Source organism: Acomys minous (assembly GCF_964271855.1).
Source record: "Acomys minous genome assembly, chromosome: 12".
NCBI lineage: Eukaryota > Metazoa > Chordata > Mammalia > Rodentia > Muridae > Acomys > Acomys minous.
This window is the reverse complement of record NC_140493.1, coordinates 70,416,452-70,434,322: the sequence shown is the minus strand read 5'-3', so window position 1 is coordinate 70,434,322 and position 17,871 is coordinate 70,416,452. Positions and strand designations below refer to the sequence as shown.

The window sequence follows — 17,871 nt, the reverse complement described above, 5'->3', positions numbered from 1 at the left end:
TAATTAGGATGATTCCTTGCTGCTGCTGCTGCTGCTGCTGCTGCTGCTGCTGCTGCTGCTGCTTCTTCTTCTTCTTCTTCTTCTTCTTCTTCTTCTTCTTCTTCTTCTTCTTCTTCTTCTTCTTCTCCTGTTCCTCCTCCTCCTCCTCCTCCTTGTCCTCCTCCTCCTCCTCCTCCTCATCATTATTAATTTGCTGGTAATTGTCATTTTGACAAAAATTCCTGTGAGGTTTTCAAACTTATTAGTTTAGGTTGTAGCTATCTAAGTAGAATGTAATAGAGCAGGGTTTAGGTATCTACTTTAATCTTAAATAAAAACGATGCCTAGGATACCTAATTTGACTTAAAAAAAAATCCATTCACTCCCTCAGCAATTATTGGCCTAATAATCTTTTTTATTTAAAGTTACTTGCCCATACCTGTACAAGCATGGTTTTGTTGTGCACCTCCATTCTTGGCTTATTATCAAATTAAAAACACATTTCTTTTTGTATTTATATGTACCTGACTTAGCATAAGTGTGTACACCATGTGTTTGTAGGTGCCTGGCAAAGCCAGATGAACAAGTCTTATCCCTTGGAGCTTAAGTTACAGGCAGTTGTGAGGCATTTGATGTGGCTGCTGGGAATTGAACTATATTTCTCTGAAAGAGCAGCAAGTGCTTTTAACTGCTCAGCCATCTCTTTGGGATGGCTTAAAGACCACCAAAGGGATGGTCTTTAAAAAACAAATAGTATAGTCATCATTCAGAAAATTTAAATATTGTCTCCTTTGTATGATATGTTTTAATCTCTTGATCCTCTTTTCTCCCTCGAAACCACCAGTACTGATTTTCTAAGTATTCTTCTAGTGGTGGTTAATGTATATAAGGAAAATCTGTGTTTATCACCTTGTCACTGATCTTGGGTATTTAAGCTTTATTCTCATTCATATTCCCCTCCCCTCTCTCTTTCAAGCTTTATTCTCTTTAGCTGGGTGTGGTGGCACATGTCTGTAATTCTAGCATGGGGGAAGCTGAGGAAAGAGGCCCAAGCAAGAGGATCTTAGAGAGTTCAAGGCCAGCCTGAACTCCACAACCAGACCCTGATAGTACTGATAGTTAATATTAATATAAATCTTTAACAGTAGTGACATTTATATTGATATAATACAGTTTTATATTTTCTGCTTGCTTCCCCCCTCCCCAGGCAGGGTTTCTCTGTGTAGCCTTGGCTGTCCTGGACTCTCTTTGTAGACCAGGCTGGCCTCGAACTCACAGGGATCCACCTTCCTCTGCTATCCCAGTGCTGAGATTAAAGGCGTGCACCACCACCGCCTGGCTTCTCATGTACTATTATTAGCCAGAGTGTTCAGATTTGCATAATCTCTTCTTCCTCTTTTTTTAAAATACAAAGTTCTTCCATGGTAGTCCAAGTTTTCTTTGTGTATGTAATGTGCACACACCTGTATGCTTGTATACATGAATGTAGAAGCCAGAGGGGACTATCAGGTGTCTTCCTCTGTGGCTCTTTGCCTTATACTTTGAGATGAGGACTCTAATCCTGGAACTCCTGTTTTTTAGGTAGGTTATAAACACAATGCAGACATGTCTTTTACATCATTGCTGGGATGCTGGGTTTTTCATGCTTTCAGGGTAAATCCTCTTATCTTCTGAGCCATGCCCTCAGCCACAAAATTTCTGAGTTAAAAAATTTTTTTAACCGGATATGGTGGTGTACACCTTTAATCCCAGTACTCGGGAGGCAGAGGCAGATGGATCACTGTGAATTTGAGGCCAGCCTGGTCTATAAAGTGAATCCAGGACAGTCAAGGCTACTCAGAGAAACCCTGTCTCGAACAAAACAAAACCCAAAACCAAAAAACAGACAAAAAATAGTTTTTGTTTTTTGAGACAGGGTTCTCTTGAGTAGCCATGGCTGTCTTGAAAATCTCTACGTAGACCAGAGACCAGGTTCATCTCAAACTAGCAGAGATCCGCCTGCACTGGCACGCCTGGCTATTATTTATTTTTATATTTGAGATATTACGAAGCCCAGGTTTCAACTAGCATATTTTTTCAGACTGATTATTTGTAATTCTTTCTATGAAGTACCTATTCATGGAACTTTTTTTTTTTTTAAAGATTTATTTATTATGTGTACAGTGCTCTGTCTGCATGTACCCCTGCAGGCCAGAAGAGGGCACCAGATCACATTATAGATGGTTGTGAGCCACCATGTGGTTGCTGGGAATTGAACTCAGGACCTCTGGAAGAGCAGACAGTGAGTGCTCTTAACCTCTGAGCCATCTTTCCAGCCCCAGAACTTACTTCTTGTTCTTGGCTTATAGGAATGCTTTACATATTGTAGTAAATTGTTAACAAAGGTAGTACTTCTTTATAGACAATGCTGAATAATAGAGGATTGGAGGCTTTTGTCTTGATGTGCTGAAATTCATTTAGCCATTATTAAGTAGGATAGTATGATTTAGAAGTTTATCTTTCTATTTTACCAGCAGCAGATATATAACTTTTCTAGAAAATCACCTTTATTATAGCCATGTAATAGAATACCAGGTAGCAGTAATTTATGAGGCAACCCTAAATACAGATCTATTGTACAGATGAGGAACCAAGCCATAGAGAGATTAAGTGACTTGCCCAATTTTATACAGCTAGTAAACAGCAGTGCTAGCATTCTGTCTGGAGCAGTTCTGATGGTTGTACATTTAACTAAAGTGTAATAAAAATCCACTGTTGCTTTTCAGAAACTATTACCTTTCCCTGGTGGCAAATGTAATATATACTTCTGGAAACAGCCCCTCCTCTATTCTTCTCTTTCTCCCCCTTTCTCTCCTCTTCCTTCCCTCCCCCTCTAAATATATTTATATAAAACTATGTTTTTCTCCTCACCTCAAAAAAAAAAAAAAAATTGAACACTACCATTAATCCCAGAGAGACAGAGGCAGTCTGATCTACAAGAGTTCTAGATCAGCCAGAACTGCACAGCGAGAGGCAGTCTCAGCCTTTCATTCACCAGCTGCACTGCCAAGTGTGGGGCACATTCCTCTAGTCCTAACTGTGGGGAGGCAGGAATTTTAGACCAGCTTTGATTGATGAGGTCCTCTCAAAAGGACCTAAAATTTAATAAACACCCCCATAAGCTTAATAATAAAATAACATACTGTAGGGTTTTTGTTTGTTTTAAGACAAAGTATTGCCTTTAGTCCCAGCACTGGGGAGGCAGAGGCAGGTGGATCTCTGTGAGTTTGATTCCAGCCTGGTCTACAGAGCAAGTTCCAGGGCAGCTAGGACTACACAGAGAAATCATGTCTCAAAAGAACAAAAACAAAAAAAAAAGATAACCAAAAGTCTAGGCTGGCTTAAATGTGTACCTGAAAATCACCTTGTTTGTGTACCTTCCTGATCCTTCTGTCTCTAGTTACTGACTTAGCTGTAAAATTATAGGTGTGCCTGGTTCTATATTCTTTGTATTGTCATTCTTACTAGGTTTTTCAAGACAGGGTTTCTTTGTGTAACAGCCCTGGATCTACTGGACTCACTTTGTCTCAAACTCACAGAGATCTGCCTGCCTCTAACTCCTGAGTGCTGGGATTAAAGGGAAATGCCACTACACCCCAGCTTGTAAACATTTTCATGAAATGATAAAAGTTAGCATTGAGTAATGTTATTTTAAATCAAATTAAAATTGTACTATTAAATGTGAAGAAGTTGATTTGGGAAATTAGAAAGCCCAATTTTACCATTGCATAATCTTGTAATTTTTGAACGTAAGAAGGAAAAAGAATGAAAAATAAATTGGAAGCTTCTGTGTGTTCCTAGCGCTTGCATAATATATTAAGTTAGAGATTTAGGTCAAAACATTTTTCTCCATATTTTATTCTGCAAGGTTGGAGTGTAAGCTGGGCGTGGTGGCGCACGCCTTTAGTCCCAGCACTCGGGAGGCAGAGGCAGGTGGATCACTGTGAGTTCGAGGCCAGCCTGGTCTACAAAGTGAGTCCAGGACAGCCAAGGATACACAGAGAGACCCTATCTCAAGGAAAAAAAAAGGTTGGAATGTAAAGAAAATGTTTTAATGTAGATTTAAGCAGAGACATTGGTAAAAATGAAAGGGGGGAAAGAACAGGCGCGCAGAGAGAACCTGGAGCAGAGTGCCCAAGAGTGGGTGCAGGCTCTTAGGAGTGCACTGTGACTCCCTTTCTTTCTTTCTCTTCTTTCTCTTTCTCTGTTCTTTCTCTCTTGCTCTCTTTTGCTCTCCCAGTTTTCTCTTCGTCTTCTTCTCTCAGGGCTAGGATTACAGATGTGTGCTGCCACAGGATAGATTATTTTATACATGTATTGAATAAATAACAAGATGTAAATTGACATTTAAAATTTTATTTCTTGAGGGAGGCTATAAGCACTAAAATATAAGTTAGAAGACAACTTAGTGGATTTGGTTATCTCTTTCCACTTTTTTTTTCTTTTTTTCTTTTTTGGAGACAGGGTTTCTCTATGTAGCCTTGCCTGTCCCAGAAATCACTTTGTAGACCAGACTGGCCTCAAACTCAGAGATCCTCTTGCCTCTGCTTCCTAAGTGCTGAGATTAAAGTTGTGCACCACCACTGCCCAGTTCCTAGACCTAAATCTTTGGACTAACAAGGCCTTATGATTTTAAATCAATTGTTGGGGGCCAATAATGTCCCCTTCATTAAAACTCTGACATCGTTACTGTTGACTCATTCAGTAAGTAATACTGAGTGTGTTCTGAGTCTTTTCTGATTCTGTTGCTTTTGGCTTATCTTGTTAATTACCTGAGTGATTTAAGGAAATGTAGATGCTATTTAATTGTAAAAACTCATATTTGAGAGTATATAGTTACATAGTTTTAAAATACTTATTTTATTTATATGTATGTTTATGTGTGAGCCTGTGTGACGATCTGTGTTCCACATGTGCAGGAGGCCAGAAGAGGGTGTCAGATACTTTGGAACTGGAGTTACAGGTATTTGTGAGCCACCTGATAATTGATGGTGGAACTGAGCTAAGGTCTTCTGCTAGAGTAGCACTCTTGGTCACTGAACCATCTTTCCAGCTTTATCTAGTCTTTTTAGAAGAAGATCGTAATCCCAGCATTTAGTAGATAGGTCCAGACAGGTCTCTGAGATTGAGGCCAGTGAGCTCTACAGAGCAAGCTTTAGGCCATCCGGGCGACACAGTTAGACCCTGTCTTAAAAACAAAACAGATCGTATGTATGGTTTGGTGTTAGTGGCCTGAAGCTTGCTTTGTAACTGGGAGTGAACTAGAACTTTTTATCTTCCTGTCCTCACCTTCTGAGTGCTGAACTTAGAGGGATGTGCACTATAACTGACTTTGGGTGCATGTTACAACTAGACCTGGGTGTTTGTCTGTAATGCCACTCACTGCTCAGAAGACAGAGTCAGGATGGTTGACATGAGTTTGAGATGCCTGGGTCATATAGCAAGATCATGTCTTTATAAATATATAAATAAATGAATGAATGAATGCAGGCTTGGGTCATATAGCAAGATCTTGTCTTTAAAAACAAACAAACAGGGCCAGGTGTGGTGGCGCATGCCTTTAATCCCAGCACTCCAGAGGTAGAGGCAGGTAGGATCTCTGAGTTCGAGGCCAGCCTGGTCTATAAAGTTAGTCCAGGACAGCCAAGGCTACACAGAGAAATCCTCTCTTAAAAAAAAAAAAAAGAAAAGAAAAGAAAAAGAAAAAAGCCAACCAGCTGGGTGTGGTGGCGTACACCTTTAATCCCAGTACTCAGAAGGCAGAGGCAGGCAGATCACTGTGAGTTCGAGGCCAGCCTGGTCTACAGAGAGAGTCCAGGACAGCCAAGGCTACACAGAGAAATGCTGTCTCGAAAAACAAAACAAAACAAAACAAAAAATGAAAACCAAAACTAAAAAGCCAGCCAACCAAACAACTAGAAAAAGTAGGGAGACAGGATTCAAATTAACTATATATGTATATATGAATATGTGCACATATTTAATAAATTTATTTAATAACAAAGGTATTAAATCATTTTTATGATTATATAATATAAAAGTATAATATAATGCACAATAATTTGTATTATACAATTATAATAGGTTTACATTATATAACCATAATATATAATAAACACGAATATACTTAATAAAATATAACAGGATGATATTGCTACAGAGAGATACAAAAGATGTGTTTTATATACTTGCAAATATATTTTCTGGCAAGAATTAAGGTTGGTTCTTTTGGGGTCTGGAAAGATGGCTCAGTGTTTTAGAGTACTTATTACTTTTCTAGAGGATGCAGGTTTGATATCGAGTATGGTGCCTCACAACTCCAATTCTGTGGGATCAGATGCCCTCTTCTGACCTCTTTGGGCACCAGGCATGCATGTGGTGCATGTACATACATCTGACAAAAATGCACATACACATAAAGTTTACAAATTAAAATTTTTAATTGGTTCTGTTATTTCACTAAAATGAGATCGGCTTATCTGGGTGGTGGTGGCACATACCTTTAATTCCAGCACATGGGAGGCAGAGGCAGGCAGGTCTACAAAATGAGTTTCAGGACAGCCACAGCTGTTACACAGAGAAACTGTGTTACAAAACAAAACAAAACAAAACAAAAATATAAGATCAGCTTAGAAGTCATATAAAGGGCATAGAAAGAATTGTATGGCACTTTTCTTTCTTAGAAGTTTAATGAAGTTTAAAAGAAAATAGCTAACATTTGTTATGGTGCTTAACTATGGTATATTAGGAGTCTGAACTTATTCATTTAACACTTATAAGTACTGTATAAAGTAGATTGTTTTTGTTTTATAATTTAAGAAATTTTAAGAAAAAGACTCACAGATTACAATAGTGTGGGGATTTATATCCAGCCAGTTTATTGTAGAACCTAGGTTCTTATGTTTCTCAATATATGACTTTTTTTGTTGTTGTTGTTTTTTGGTTTTTTGAGAAAGGGTTTCTCTTGTAGTCCTGGCTGTCTGTCCTGGACTCGCTTTGTAGACCAGGCTGGCCTTGAACTCACAGAGATCTGTCTGTCCCTGCCTTCCGAGTGTTAGGATTAAAGGCGTGTGCTACCACGCCTGGCTATGACATTCATTTTTAAGCATTAGATGATCCTGATATAAAGGAATTGGTAGTAGAATCACCAAGGAATTTACTATTTTTTTTCTAGGTTTACTTATGGACGGAGTCAGATGATAACAGCCATATTTTAATGTATTAATCGGGCAAATTAAATTTATGAGATACCATTTGTCTATGTTCTGTATTTTTTTCTAATTCATGTGTATCTGTGTGTATGAGAAAGAGATACATATGATTGTGAGCCTGTACTTGCTGTTGACACACATGGGAAGGTCAGAGGACAGCTTTTGGGACTTGCTTCTCCTACATTATAGAACATCTTAGAACCTTCTGTCCCTGGCTTTTTCTAGGTTCCTGGGATTAAACTGTGGTCATCAGACTTGAGGAGTAATCCTTTTTACCCAATGACCCATTTCACTGGCCCTCATTCTCCATTTCTTAGAGACATGTTAGATTTGATTAATGTATTACATTATTGTGTCAGAATTATCTTTTGTGTATTTTCGTATATATAAACATCATTGATTCCTGTTGGAAAAAAAAAAAAAGACCCTCCAAGTACATTTTGTGCTATTGTGATTGTATGTGTATGTGTGTGGGGTGTTAAGTTTTATTTTGTAACTTTTTATTTTTTTTATTTTTCAAGACAGGTTTTCTCTGTGTAGCCTTGGCTGTCCTGGTCTTACTCTGTATACCAGGCTGCCCTCGAACTCAGAGATCCTACTTCTTCTGCCTCCTAGAGTGCAGGGAGTAGAGGTGTGTGCCACCATGCCTAGCTTATTTTATTTTATTTTATTTTTGGTTTTTCGAGACAGGGTCTCTCTGTGTAGCCTTGGCCATCCTGGACTCACTTTGTAGACCAGGCTGGCCTCGAACACACAGTGATCCGCCTACCTCTGCCTCCCGAGTGCTGGGATTAAAGGCGTGCGCCACCACGCCCGGCCCAGCTTATTTTATTTTTAAAATTGTGTGTGTGTGTGTTGTGTGTATGAACCTGTGTGCATGTACAAACCAGAAGAGGCTATCAGGTCTCCAAAGATAAAATTAAGGCAGTTATAAGTTGCCCAAAGTGGATACTCGGAATCAACGCAGGTCCTCTGGAAGAGTAGTGCGTGCACTTAATTAATGAGCTATCTCTCCAGCACTTTGTTTTGTTTACTAAGAATATGCCTCAGGGAGTCTGGAGACATGAATCAGTGGTTAAGCACTGTCTGTTCTCTCAGAGGACCTGGGTTCAATTCCTAGTACCCACATGGCAGCTTTAAAACTCCAGTTCCAGGGGATCTGACATCCTCACACATACTTACCTGTAGGTAAAACACCTGTGCACATAAAATAAAAATAAATTATTAAAAATTAAAAAACCAGGTGTGGGCTGGAGAGATGACTTGAAGATTAAAAGAACTGTCTGCTCTTCCAGAGGTCCTGAGTTCAATTTCCAGCAACCATAAGATGGCTCATAACCATCTATAATGTGATCTGATGACTTCTTCTGGCCTACAGGTGTACATGCAGATAGAGCACGCATATACATAAAATAAATAAATAAGTCTTTTTAAAAAAGCCAGGAATGGTGGCGTATGCCTTTAATTAATCCCAACATTCAGGGAGGCAGAGGCAGATGAATCTCTGTGAGTTTGAGGCCAGCCTGGTCTACAAAGTGAGTCCAGGACAGCCAGGGCTACACCGAGAAGTTCTGTCTGAAAAAAAAAATAAAATAAAAGAACAGAGTATGTAGTAGATAGCCTTGGTTGGCCTGGAACTTTCAGAGATCTGCCTGCCACTGCCTCCCAAGTGCTGGTACTAAAGGTGTGTGCCACCACATTTGATGAGTTATTGTGTGTGTGTGTTTATTATGTATACAACATCCTGCTTGCATGTGTGCCTGACTGCTAGAAGAGGGTATCAGATCACATTATAGATGGTTGTGAGCCACCATATGGTTGCTGGGAATTGAACTCAGGACCTTTGGAAGAGCAGACAATGCTCTTAACCTCTGAACTATCTCTCCAGCCCTTCATGTGTGGGTTGTTTTTCTGTTTTTGGCTTGGTTTTTCATGACAGGGTTTCTTTGTGTAGCCTTAACTGTCCTGGGCTCGCTTTATAGACCAGGCTGGCCTTGAAGTTGGCAGTGATCCACCTGCCTCAGCCTCCTGAGTGCTGGGATTAAAGGTGTGTGCCACTACCGCCCGGCTTCATGTGTGTTTTTAATAGTCTATTAGTTGTCTGTTTTGCTAGCTTTGTCAAAATTGGGTAATTTAAGTAGTAAAAAGCCTTCCAAGGCTTACAGGTCCAAATAACATTTAAATGGACTGTGTTATAGAGTGCTTTGTTTTTAAAGTGCCCTGGTGACTGTGATGAGGCCTCGGAACTAATGCCATCAAAAACTGTACTTTTTAAAAAACATTCTACATCTGATATAATTTTGTAGATAATGACTGCAAATGATCTTTTAATTATTCTTAACAACCTTTACTTTTTTTCCCCTTGTTTTCCTAGTTTATGCCAGCGTGGCTTCATTCATACAGATGAACCAAGCATTGGGATAGCAGTGTAAAATTAGAATCTGACAGCTGACTGCTCAGCAGGATGCCATCAACTAACAGAGCAGGCAGTCTAAAGGACCCTGAAATTGCAGAGCTCTTCTTCAAAGAAGATCCGGAAAAGCTCTTCACAGATCTCAGAGAAATCGGCCATGGGAGCTTTGGAGCAGTCTATTTTGTGAGTTAAAGGCTTGATGCCAGTAATGTTGGAATAAAAAAAATGTCAAAGAGATTAGGAATTTGCTGAATAAAACAAACCCTGCTCTCTCACTGCTTTTTACACCACATATATCAAATATGCATTATGCAAGCAATGACTTTTTCAGCTGACATCACTTGGATATTCTCTAATCCAGTTCGGTTTCAAAACTACCTAGAAATGCTGTCACCTGGGCCCAATCCTATAAAAATGCCTCCCACTTTTGAGATGCCAGTGGTAAGCTCCAGGTTGTTACTTCCTTTAACTATGGAATTGGGGGATCCCCCAACTTTTTCCATGGGTGTAATTAAGTGTTTTTGTTTTGTTTTGTTTTGTTTTTTGTCCTTTTGTTTTGTTTTCGGGAGTGGCTGGGTGGTCTTTTTCAAGACAGGTTTCTCTGTGTAGCCTTGGCTGTCCTGGACTTGCCTTGTAGACCAGGCTAGCTTTGAACTCATAGAGATCCTGTCTGCCTCTGCCTCCCAAAATGGTGGGATTACAGGGGTGTACCACTGCACCTGGATGTAATTAAGTTTTTAAAGCATTAAGTGAAACACATTTAGGATTTTAAGTAATACAGCAAAAGATCCGTAGACTGAGGCCTAGAATCCTGTTTGGTGTAGGAGCTTCTGTCCACATGGAGTTAAGTTAGGTCATTTTCTTGCCCACTGGATATATGTCCTCATCTTTCTCACAGATCCCAAGTCCTTTGTTGTTGTTACTTATTACATAAGGTTATTATTACGTTATTGGCTATTGTGATTAATTAAACTTCAGCTGCTTTCCTTCTCCAAGGGTGAGAGTTGAGTGTGTAATACTAGTTGAGATTCTCTGGCACAGGATTGGTTTCCTTGAGAACCATCCTTCCTCTAGTACTGTGATTATCCAGGCACTTTCTTCAAACACCTCAGGTGTGGTTGAAAAAGATTTGCTATAAATATAAAAGGCTCTGTCACCATTTGATCCAGGTACCTGTCCTAGCGTTTGCTTGTAAGCAAGGACAAAATTACAAATATTTTACTAAGATAAAAGTTTAGGGAAATAAAAATATAACACCCTAAATATATCTTTTGGCAAGATTTGTATTAGTTACTCTGCAGACACAAGAGTGACTCTGAAATGCCATCCTTAGAAGACTGCCCGTTTAATAGGCTCTTTTGTTTAATAGGATCTTTGTTGCCTTACTGAAGTCTCCTTAGCCTCCTATAGCCTGCTTGCTGTCATCATCCTCAGAAGTTCCAGGACCCTCGTTCTGTAACCTAGAGTGCTATTTTAAGGTCAATCATATGGCAATTCTTTTGAATTTTCCTATATTATGTGTAGCTCTTGTGTTTGTAGACATTAAACACTTGTACGTTTTCTCCCCTTGCCCTTTTCTCTTTCACCAGTTCATATTATAGCCTAAAAATATTGAACCCTGTAAGGGAAAAGACAACATTAAACCTTCCTTATACAGCTTTCCTATGTCCTCAGAGCATCCATTCTGTACTTCCATGTTCTGTGGCCTCAATTTTTGTAATTTAAGATGTGACAACAAAACTTGGATACATTTTACTTTCCTTCTTTACAATTTAACAAACAGAAATATTGTTTTTACTGTAAATTTTTAGCAACATCAACTTAGCTTTGTGTTGTTGTTGGTGGTGGTTTTTTGTTTGTTTTGCTTTCGAGACAGGGTTTCTTTATATTATCTTTGCTGTCCTGGACTTGCTTTGTAGACCAGGCTGGCCTCGACCTCACAGTGATCCGCCTGCCTTTGCCACCGTGCCTTTGCCACTGTGTGCCACCATGCCTGGCAAGTTCTCTTTACATAGCCCTGCCTGTCCTAGAATTCACTATGTAGTCCAGGCTGACTTCAAACTCACAGAGATCACCTGCCTCTGTCTCCCGAGTAAAGGGGCACATACCACAATGCTTGGCTAACATAGCTTTTTCTTAATCCAGTTGAGAATTTTGTTGTATTTTATTTTATTTTTCTGAGACAGGGATTCTCAGTATAAAAGTCCTGGCTGTCCTAAAATTTGCTTTTAGACCAGGGTAGCCTCAGACTCACAGAGACCCACCTGTCTCTGTCTACCTGAGTGAGTCCCAGCTCAGTTGAGAGAGAGGGAGAGCTAGAGCTCTCTCTTTCATGAATTTATGTGTACAGTGTGCACACAGATGGCCATGCAGGCAAGATTTACCCAGAGCTCACTCTTATGGCTATTTTTGTTAGCCAGCTTGCTCCAGTGACCCTGTGTCCTTTCAGAGTTGGAATTATATGTGGGCCTTTAAATCTGCTCACTACTGTGTTGGTTTTCTAGGGATCCATACTCTGCTTTTCTCTTCACTCCTTACAGTTTCTCGTGCTGTAAATGCTATGACCAGTGAGCCATCTCCCCAGCCTCTGTGGTTACTTTGTTGTTGAGATAGGACTTCTCTGTGCCGTCCTGGATGCACTAGAGCTTTCAGTATAGATCAGGCTAGCCATGAACTAGAGATCTGCCTGTTCCTGTCTCTCATGTGCTCAAAGCATGCATCACCATTGCTGGCTTATTTCTATATTTTTTCCTCAAAGGAAACATTTTCCTCTTTGGCATGCCAAGATTGCTGTTATCTCATGGCTCTTATATTTTGGTGCTTCTGTTATGTAAATTCATGATTATTTCAACACAAAGACTTAGAATACCATGACCAATCATCAAGATGCTACTAAGTCACTTCTGGTTGGGTAGAGTATGTATGCTGAACAAAAGCATGATTCATGTCCTAGCCAGGTAGAACATGTTACTAACAATGGTATGCAATTTCAGATTTTTAGAAAACTTCAGGTTTGGCTTTGTATTTTAAGTAGACTTCTGTCTAGAATATATAAATAACTGTTAGAATTCAATAATAAAGATACGTATTTTAGAAAATGAGTATTAGGCATATTTAAATATTAAAATAAAAGATGTTTAGCATAATTAGTCTTGAACTTTGAAATTTTTGTTAAGTATAATCACAATAGACCACATGTGGCTCCTTTTAAATGAAATATCTAGAATAGGCAAATCTTCAGGCATAGAAAGTATGTTGTTGCCTCAGGGAGGCAGAGGCTGACAGATATCTGTGAGTTTGAGGCCAGCATAGTCAGCAAAGTCCAGGACAGCCAAGGTTACAGAGAGAAACCCTGTCTTGAAAAAAACCAACCACCCCAAAAGAAAACAACCCCCCCAAATAAACCAGTATATTGTTGCTTAAGGAAGGTCAGTAAAGGAGATAAGAGAATAATAGTAAAGGTAGTCTAGAGCAAAGCCACCCATGATCGTAAACATCTGGCCTCAAAGCAGTTGATAAAATATGAATTATGAAATGGTTTCTTAGTGTTAAGTCGTGAGTTTATATTTTATCCTTAATATTCTTTTCATGTCATGCAGAATTCAGGCTAAGAATGCCTTTTTTTTTTTTTTTTTGGTTTTTCGAGACAGGGTTTATCTGTGTATCCTTGGCTGTCCTGGACTTGCTTTGTATACCAGGCTGGCCTTGAACTCACAGCGATCCGCCTGCCTCTGCCTCCCGAGTGCTGGGATTACAGGCGTGCGCCACCATGCCCGGCCTAAGAATGCTTTTTTACATTGGTTTATTTTGTTGGGGAAGGGCCATGGAGATCAGAGGACAACTTTCAGGAGTCTGTTCTCCCTTTCCATGGTGCATGGGTCTCAGGGATCAAATCCACGTTACCATGCTTGGTGGCAAATGACTTACCCTCTGAGTCATACGTATATCCTCATGTCCTATAAAATTTAGTTTAATTTTAAGTCCTCTTACTTACATTTATAAATTAAATTGGTGTATAACTTTAATAGGTTTTAGTTGTAGGGTCATACAGCATTCTTATGAAGCAGCTTTTATTCCCTTTTATATACTGAAAGATACCCCCACTCCATGTGTGTCTTCAGGACTACCACAAGAATAGTCTACCTTGTTTTATTTTTTGTGTATGGATATTTTGCCTGCATGTATTTATGTACACCATGTATGTGCCTGGTACATGTGGATGCCAGAAGAGGTATGGCTTTCATGGAACTGAAGTTACAGATAGTTTTTAGCCACCATTATGGTGATGGGAATTGAATTTGACTCCTGCAAAGACCAGTCAGCTCTCTTCACCACTGTGTCATCTGTCCAGCCTCTGTGTGTGTGTGTGTGTGTGTGTGTGTGTGTGTGTGTGTGTGTGTGTGTATGTGTGTGAGAGAGAGAGACAGAGACAGACAGCGACAGACAGAGACAGACAGACAGATGTCTACAGAGGCTAGAAGATTGCATTAGAACTATAGTTACAAGTAGTTGTGTGCTGCTTAATTTTGGTGCTGTAACTGAACCACAACCCTAAGTATGCTTAACCACTAAGCCATCTCTCTAGCCCCCTAACCCTAAACCTGTTTCCTTAGGGTTAGTGACTTTCGTATATGACAAAAGCAGTGAAAAGCTACTTGACAAAAGTCCTTAATACAATTTTATTAACTGTAGCTCTGAGTTGTTATTAGATCTTTAGACTCTCATTTGACTTCTTTTGCCTTACATCATTTCTATTTTTCTGAGAGTAAAGGTAATTTTGATGTTTTTGGAACTAGTTACAAACACCTTTATTCTCAAAGAAATAACATCTCAGATTCAATCTGTTGGCTTCTATTTCACAATGGTTCTTTCTTTCTTTTTAAGGCACGAGATGTGCGTACTAATGAAGTGGTGGCCATCAAGAAAATGTCGTATAGTGGAAAGCAGTCTACTGAGGTAGGTGAATTATGTACATGTTTTTGGCATGTTAGGAAAACATACATTTTGTTTTGTTGAAGCAGGGTTTCTTTGTATGTAGCCTTGTCTGGCCTGGAACTTGCTCTGTAGACCAGGCTGGCCTTGAAGTCACAGAGATTCATGTGTCTTTGCCTCCCAAGTGCTGGAGTTAAAGGTGTGCATCACCATTGCCTTGCAATGGGAGAAAAGGAAGAAAATTTAAAATAGACATTTTATGTGTGAAAGCATACAATCATAAAAAAGATTTTTTTAAAAAGTGTATAATCATAAATCAGTGGGTCCCCTTCTCCCTCCCCCTTCCTTTTTTTTTTTGTTTGTTTGTTTGAGACAGGGTGTTTCTATGTAGCTTCTGGACTCGCTTTGTAATCCCAAGTGCTGGGATTAAAGGCGTGCACCACCACTATCCGGCGCAACTGAGCTTTTAAAAAATTATAAAAAAAATATGTTTTAAGTAAGTTTTCTGTTTTGTATTAGACTGCATTTCGTAGTAATCTTTAGCTACAAGTTGTCCCATGAAGCCTGTAGGGCTGCAAGTTGGATATGCCTGGAAGAAGACTCATTCCATATCTGTCCTTTTGTTACTAGAGTCTTTTATATTACACAGTATTCTCAATGCTTATATGTAGTGTAACATGTGTCCACACTTTCTTCCCTTTTAAGATACTGAGGAACATCCCATTGTGTTTTTATGTGTCACATCTGTCTGTACATATATTCACACCTCACATGTAAATTCAAACTCCTCAAATAGAACTACAAATAGAATCTTTTGGCTATTATTAATAATACTGCTATGAATATGAGTGTACAAATATTTCTTTCAGTCCTTGCTTTAATTTCTTTTGGCTATATGCCCAGAAGTGGACTTGCTGGGTTTCTTTCAAAGACATTGGTTCCTATTTGTTTTCAATCTGTTTTGTGGTAAATCTTTGTGGGTTATTACACTGAAGGTATGGTAATACTATTATAATTAAATCTTTCCATCATTTTGATATCTAAAAACCTGACATTTCTTTGTGTGTGTGTGTGTGTGTGTGTGTGTGTGTGTGTGTGTGTTTAATTTTCTTTTTTTTTAAATTTTATTAATTTATTCAGATTACAACTAACTTGTTATCCCATCACTTCTGTCCTCCCATTCCTTCCTCCCTCCCTCCCAACCTGACATTCTTAGAAGTGTACTTTTATTTATTATTGTATTAAAATAACAGCCAATAGATTGACTTATTTCATAATTGTTAAAGTCTGTTTATCAGTTATATGTTGAACTAGTATTTTATTGTTGCATTTTCTATAGAATCTATTGTTGCTTTCCTTCACAAATTTTTCTTTACACAGAGAAATACAAAATTTTAAGACTTTGCCCCATACAATGTTCAAATTTGAAGTTTAAAGCTCATAAGACTTTTTGAACCTTATTTTAAACGTATGTTATAGATTTTATGTAGAAGCTCTGTTTGATTAAGAAATTGTAAAGTAATATCAGTGATAGATGTTCTTTTTTTTTTTTTTTTTTTTTTTTTTTTTTTTTTTTTTTGAGGCAGGCTGTCTTGGACTCGCTTTGTAGACCAGGCTGGCCTCAAACTCACAGCGATCCACCTGCCTCTGCCTCCTGAGTGCTGGGATTAAAGGCGTGCGCTACCACTGCCCAGCTCAGAGATAGATGTTCTTAAGCCTAGTATGAAATACTTAATTTCCATTTAAATGTGAGGACCTGAATTTGACTTCTCACATAAAAACTACGCACCTGTCTGTAATCCCAGTGCTCTTAGGGTGAGATGGGAGGTGCAGACAGAATGTCTAGAATCTGGCTGCCTAGGTAGCCTGGTATACAAACAGAACAGCAGTGAAACAGCTCTGTATCTCAAAACACCCCGCTAACCTCCATACACACATCATGGAATGTATGTGCCTGCATTCACACATGATCATGTACTACATATACACACAAAAGAGGAGTTGCGTTAAGAATGTGGCAGAATTGTTATCTGTATCTTAGGATACTTGTGAGGGAGGGAAGGATTTTAGCAAAATATGTAGGAAAAAGGTTATTATGCTCCTTTTTTTCTGTGACCTCCTTTTATATATAAAATATATATAAAAGCATTTCATTTTACATATATGAGTATTTTGTCTGCATGTATTTCTGGGTCCCACAAATGTACCTGATACCCAGGGAGACCAGAAGAGGGTCGGGATAATTGATTGCTGGTAGAGGAAGGAGAGTCAGTTTTCTTTAAGTGTGTGGCCTCTCGTAGGTTCACACTCTCTAGGGAAAGTCCCACACCCAGAAATACTTGGGCAGCACAAGTTGGACTGGATGAGGTTTTTGTTGTTGTTTTGTTTTGTTTATTTTTTAGAGAGAGGGTTTCTTTGTGTAGCCCTAGCTGTCCTGGAACTTACTCTGCAGACCAGGCTAGCCTTGAACTCAGAGATCTACCTGCCTCTGCCTTTGGAGTGCTAGGATTAAAGGCATGTGCCACGTCCATCTAGCTGGATGGGTTTTAAAACAAGAAAGAGATGGAACGAAAAATTGGGTGGGTAAGGAGGTGGAGTGAATGTGGGAGATATCAGGGAGGGCAAATGAATATTACCAAAATACATTTTGTAAAGTCCTCAAGAAATCGATAAAATTAATTTAATTAATATTTTTAGAGTAATTTTTATTTTTATCTTTTATAGCTTTTTGAGAGGGTTTCTCTGTGCCCTGGACCAGGCTATACACCAGGCTGGCCTGGAACTCACAGGATCCTGTGCTGGGATTAAAGGCATGCACAGCCATGCTTAGTTTAGAGTAATCTTATTTAAAGAAAATAGAAAGGTTGGCTTTCTGAGGGAAAAAATACCCATGTGTTATATCATTGTCAGTGTGACTAGTTGTTATGTGTAAGATTTATTTTTATTTTATATGCATGAGTGTTTGCCTGTATGTATATATGTGTGCTTTGTATATACTTGGTTTTTCTTGAGGCTAGAAAAGGGTTACAGGCAGTTACGAGCTGACATGTGGGTGTAAGAATTGAACCAGGTTTTCTGGAAGAGCAACAAGTGCTTTTAGCTTCAGAACCATCTCTTCAGCCTTTGACTATGAAACTTGGGTAGGACTCACTAATTTTGAGTATTTTGTTTTGCTTGTTTTGTTTTTTGTTTTTTGAGACAGGGTTTCTCTGTGTAGCCTTGGCTGTCCTGGACTCACTTTGTAGACCAGGCTGGCCTCAAACTCACAGTGATCCACCTGCCTCTGCCTCCCAAGTG

The 17,871-nt window shown here is 39.1% G+C and overlaps 1 protein-coding gene across 2 annotated transcripts in view; it reads left to right on the top strand.

The window, feature by feature from the left end:
* TAOK1 (TAO kinase 1) overlaps positions 1 to 17,871 on the top strand; it is an 86,655-nt gene that overhangs the window by 17,296 nt on the left and 51,488 nt on the right. For both annotated transcript variants that reach the window (XM_084749193.1, XM_084749192.1), the window contains 2 exons: positions 9,604 to 9,825; positions 14,527 to 14,598. In XM_084749193.1, the coding sequence (XP_084605319.1) occupies positions 9,694 to 9,825; positions 14,527 to 14,598 (204 nt within the window). In that variant the 5' untranslated portion in view covers positions 9,604 to 9,693. The remainder of the gene's footprint in view (positions 1 to 9,603; positions 9,826 to 14,526; positions 14,599 to 17,871) is intronic.